The sequence below is a fragment of the Cydia fagiglandana genome, chromosome Z (assembly GCF_963556715.1).
Source record: "Cydia fagiglandana chromosome Z, ilCydFagi1.1, whole genome shotgun sequence".
NCBI lineage: Eukaryota > Metazoa > Arthropoda > Insecta > Lepidoptera > Tortricidae > Cydia > Cydia fagiglandana.
Window position 1 is genome coordinate 31,776,083 of NC_085959.1, and position 5,739 is coordinate 31,781,821.

Sequence of the window (5,739 nt, forward strand, 5' to 3'; positions counted from 1 at the left end):
TCTTATTAGAAGATACAAGAGAAACTAACAACGACTTCGCTTGCAGCATCACAGAATGTAACAGTTACAACGTGCAAAACTTCATATATCTGATGGAAGATAAGCTACCAAACTGGATCAAGCTTAAAGTTGAAAGTGAACAATGGACCAAAGGAAAACTACATTGTGAGAATTGTGGCTATAAAGTGGGGTCTTTTGATTTTATATCTGGACGCAAATGCGAGTGCAAACAGACAGTTCTACCGCCGGTGCATTTCGTAACCAGTCAGATCGATAGACCGATTGAGAGACCAATCATAAATCCTAACTAAATTTTAATTTTAATAAATAAAGACAATAAAACATGTGTTGCAAGTTTATTTGTTAACCACAAATGATCACTACTCAACTAACATTGAAACAGAGGCAGTATTCTCATTAACTTCAATATCTCTGCATTGCGCTGCTTGAAGTTCCCTTCGGATCTGAAACAAAAACAACTTGGTTATATGTGTAAATAAAGTAAAATTCCAATAGACTATTATTTAGTCTGTATGTAAATTTATATATAAAGTATGTGAAAAAATATTATACTAACAGAATTGTTATAGATAGACAGCACCCTTTATTTGAATGTCACTGATATGTCACTTTGGTGCGCAAGCGGTACTTTGTTACTGACATTCAATATCAAACCCTACTTGCCTGCCTTTCAACTCTGTGAATAGGCTACATTCCTACTAGTCGAATCAGCTTCTTTTTTAGAACTGTCAAAACGATTTGCTAATATGGAATTTATATGAAAACGAATGTAGTGACGTCATAGTCAACTCACCTACTTTTTATATTTAAATCCGATATATTAAATAGAAATAATGCTTAAAAATAACTGCTGCCTATGTTTTTCTAATGATTATCTGGTGCTTTATTCCGTGTACGGTGTGAAATAATGTGTTTTAAGTAGAGGAAACATCCCTATTATAGTTGGATCATATGGTTTTTTACTAATTAAATATATATATTTTTTTTCTATTTAAAATAGGTAAAGTAATTATTTTTAGGTTTCTAAAGCTTATTTAAGTTTTCTATCTTAGCCTGAACAATAAATACAAAATGATTGTCCATGGAAAAGTTGCTTTTATTCCTGTTACTAAGAGTTGGGACTAAGCTAACTCCACAGACTTTGCAATGTGTAGAAAGTATGGAAGTGTTAGCATAAACATCAATCATGAAATATATCATGTCACATCTATGAAAATAAATAGTTTATCATTGACTGCACTTTCCTTTAAGTCATTGTTTCATAGGAATTTGTTTGTCATTTTGTCAAATGTTTATTGTGCACTTCCATCAACAATTAACAATTTAATACCTCAACAAAACATTTGATTTTTATCCCTAATGCATTTTTGTTTTACTTGTGACAGCAAAAATGTTTTTAGAGTCGAACCAAGATAGATTGATAGCACACACAGTGTAAATAGAATCATTATCAAAATGATTGCAGACTTGTCTTGGTCTAACTTGACTATCTGCCCTACATTAATCTTACTTCAGAAGTAATGGTGGGATGGGAGTGCTTGCGTAGAAGTTCTAGGAGGGCATCTCTCTGTTCTGTAGAGATATCAGACTTGTAGCGTTGAACAAATGTCAGCAAAGCCTGATGCCACAGGACAGGTAACATGCGATGATCCGTCTGAAACCTAAAAGGGAGGATTCCTGTTTGAATTAAGTGAAGTCATTTGAAAATATTTATTTGTTTTTTGCTCATTCATGTTGTCTAAACTGTAATATTGGTAGATTATTATCTTGAAACATGTTTAACCATTCTTTAATCAACACCTGGCAATTCATTGTGCATATTTGTTGAGTCCAGCTATGACTATACCAAAAGCAACTACAGAACAAAGTTATGCTGTACATGTACAAGCACACTTTTGACATTGACAAAATCATCATAAATAGAATGTAAGTCATTTTGAAAAAAGTACTAGAACCTAAATATGGTAGGGACCGTGCTCGTTGGAGGGTCTGCTATCTTCTGGCGTGAATTGGAAACATATATAAACATGTACATTGCCAAAGCAAGTGCTTCCATCTACCATTCTCATATTTGCTTGAGCATGGTAATTTCTGCCATGTGTGGGCGGGTTGGAAGCAAATGGGTTAATTCATAGCACATATAACAAGGGTTGGTTTAGGATCAAGTACTCTTGCCCTTTACCTACCTGAGGAAGTGAAACACTACTGAGTCTACGACTCTGTATGGGAGCGCATATTTCTTGTCAAACAAAATGCGCAGAAAGATAGAATTAGCACCAGTGTAATCCATTTCAGCAATTTTCAAGAGTGCAGCACTGGAATGAAGAACGGGCACCGAATTCCTTGCTAGCACAGAACCCACAATGATGGCTTCACGCAATGTGCAGTCACCAGCCTGCAACAGGGTACAAAAATATTTCATATCCCTTCTCAAGTCCTGCACAATAAAGGAAAAGGTGCAAAACTAGGATATTTAATAGTTTACCTCTAGAAGGGGAAGTAAAATGCCCTTCATAAATGCTCCTGGCTTAAAGAGTGATTTTCGAAGAGCTTGGTAAAGATGGAAGTTCAGCCGTTTGTATTCTTGCAAGTCGTCGCGTACACGCGGCAGCAGCACAAGATTGTAAAACCGTTGTGCCATTTTCTCCTTCAGATTAGAGGCGAATATTCTAGTTGCCTGATTAATCAAACAAACACATTTTGTTATTTATTTCTCTCTTAGAGTTAACACATTCATTGCTACCTAGCCAATCAAGACATCCGCGCCAGGCCCCAACAATTTCGTCATATAAAGCAGTAGTACCACAATCCTGACTATCGGGTCGTCCGGCCTGGGAAAGAAATCATAAAATACCCAATAGTCGGGCTTTGGGCACTGAATGTGCTAACTGGCAATTAGTAAATGTCGTAGCCAACACATAAACTCCACCAACACTCAGTTAAAAATTTTGCTGTCAGTATCTTACACACATGACATTGAGTCTAAATAATAATTAAAGAATGACCAACACCCTCCATTTAAGAAAAAGAAATAAACAACAACAACATATAAAACAACAACAACAACATAAAGATTGGAGGAGGCCTTTGCCAGTTTTGCCACCTGGCAAACGGACACACAAAAAAAAATGGAATTAGTGAAATATATGAACAAGAAATGTATTGTCCGAGTAAAAAGGCTAAATAAAAATAATCAAAGAATATATTGTATGACCTGATACATGGCCGCAGCAGACCAAGTAGTAGGCTCAGTTAGATATAGTATTTGTTCCCAATTTTGAAGATGTGGTATCATTTTGAAAGCCTTTGGCAGCTTCCCGGAACGATACTTTTTGAGAACATCTCTTACACCCTCATACATAGTCTTGATTCTGGAAATAAGACATAAACAATGATAAAAAAATCTGTGTTATAATAACTACTCTCTTTGGATATAAACACAATAATTTCCTGCACACTTTTGTCCATTTAGTTCCTTTACTAGCTAAAAACATATAAATTTAATCTAGATAGACATCAGTGGGCGAATCTGACTCGCACTTGACCAGTTTTTTAATTAAAAAACACACCTTGGATCTATATTTTGAAGTTTTAATGTCTCTGCATCAGAAAATTGAGTTTGTAGTTCAGTATGCTTGTCTGTAATCTTGTCCTTGATGATATCAGCCAATGTCCGAGTTCTTTCTGGCTTGTCTGACATAAACCTTCGTAGTGCCTCCTCATCTTTTTCATCAATAACAATATTATCGTAATATGTGTCTGGTTCTAAATCATCATGATCTGATTCTGTATCGTCATCTGAGTCTGCATCTATAAATAATGAAAAATTTGTATATTCAATTTCATTATTGCAATATTTTAACTAATTAAGTAACACTTGCAAGGAACTTTCATTTTAACAAAATAGGAATACAAAACATGTAAGCATAGTAAACAATAAAACTTGCATTGTAGATAAGAGGTTGGTTCCATGAGTAATACTGAAACAAGCTATTATATCGACGTTGAAGTACCAGGAACTCCTAACTATGCTTACTAAATTAATGAAAATGTGTATTTATACTAAAAATGTTAGTTAGAAGTTCATGGTACTTTGCCGTCAATATGCTTTGCTAGATTGAACTGATAGACCAATGGCAAATTTATCAAAGTTACAAAAGTAAAATAAGTCGATACTTAAAAATATCTGCAGTGACGTCTTGACAGAAGCAATAACATGAGATGAACCTTCATAAGATCTTAAATTGTAGCTGCCGAAGAAAGATATTAATACCTTTAAGTTTTGTTGGGAGCTGTACTTTATTACCAATGGAGGGCCCACTTTCACCTATATCTAGTTCAGCCTGCTGCCTTCTAGCTACTTCTAAGATTTTCTTCGAAAGCTCAGGGTTAACAAACTGCAAAACATATATAAAAATGAATAACAAATTCAGAATTAATAGACTTTTCTCATGTATATCGCCACTTACATCTTCATCATCATCGTGTCTGTTTCTTTCCTTATTTCTGTTCTTGATTTTAACAGAGGTAACTGCCTCAATTTGGTCGGCAAGAGCTATATTCTTACCCACTTGAGAGGGCTTTAACTTTTTCACTTTTCCCATTGTAAATCCACTTGTTCTATTTTATTTCCTAGGCAGATTAAAATACACTTAATATTGTTATAGAAAAAGACTACTTGAAATAGATTTCCTTAAGTAAAATGATCGTAAGGGACATACCATGTGGTTTTATCTCTATATTTATTAAAAAGGATTATGACTGATGACGTTTCTTTCCTGTATGTTGCCTTATTGTATTTGTACGTCCGAATCAAGGCCCCTACGTTTATTGTTCTATTTGACGCCGCAGCAACTAGTATCATTTCTCTCTCCTCGCTCTTATAAAATGCCATTTGTCAAAAAAGGACAACTATACTGTTGACAAGATGGACTTCAAATCCAAGTGGCCCCTTTTTAGGCGACCCAGGTTGTGCATGTGTGCGTAAAAACGTATATGTGTGCTCTTTTAGGGATGTGAAAAGTCGATTTTAATCATGTTATATATCGATAAACGCTACACAGCGGAACGAAATAGCGATTAATTGAAGCTTCAATATCTTCGTTAAACATAAACATAATTGAAATGCTAATGGATAATGAATATATTAGAATGTAATAAAATAATTCAATTATTGCGGACCACCTATTCTAGTAGGTATTTATGTATTTTAATTAAATATCTGAACTTTCCCTTGGTTCTCTCCTGGGGCGTGACTATAAAATTGTGATCTGTTAACCACAATAAAGAAAAAAAGCGTTTTTGTTCATTTTAGGTATAGTTAAACCTTTGAAGTAAAATTAAAATTGCAAGAAATGTCGGTAGTTTATCGATATGACTTTATCGACATGGCTACAGCAAAGTGGGTCGCTTTGTTAATCTTGTAGCTAACACACTATCGCACCGCACCAAGGTCATTGTGGGACGCACCCATAAGTAAGAGGGAGAAAGAGATATCGCTTTCTCCCTTTTACTTATGGGTGCGTCCCACAATGACCTTGGTGCGGTGCGGTAGTGTGTTAGCTACTTTACACTAAACAAAAAGTGGTCCCACTGACAGCTCGCTTGGAAGGCATCTGTATATATTCTTATATCTATGGTCCGAATACCCGATAATGTAAAAGCTCTATTTGCGACTGGCAACAAAGAGTAAAGTAAGTATATAGACTGGCAATCATT

At 35.1% G+C, this 5,739-nt stretch overlaps 1 protein-coding gene across 1 annotated transcript; it reads right to left on the reverse strand.

Annotated features, from left to right (window-relative positions):
- Positions 1–340: 340 nt before the first annotated feature.
- On the reverse strand, positions 341–4,837 carry LOC134679204 (bystin). Its single transcript, XM_063538081.1, has 9 exons — positions 4,743–4,837; positions 4,491–4,653; positions 4,295–4,418; positions 3,591–3,831; positions 3,236–3,392; positions 2,507–2,698; positions 2,208–2,416; positions 1,532–1,682; positions 341–464 (listed from the first exon to the last, which is right to left on the reverse strand). The coding sequence occupies exons 2-9, from the start codon at positions 4,623–4,625 to the stop codon at positions 381–383; spliced, it is 1,293 nt and encodes a 430-aa protein (XP_063394151.1). The 5' UTR covers positions 4,626–4,653; positions 4,743–4,837; the 3' UTR covers positions 341–380.
- Positions 4,838–5,739: the final 902 nt, after the last annotated feature.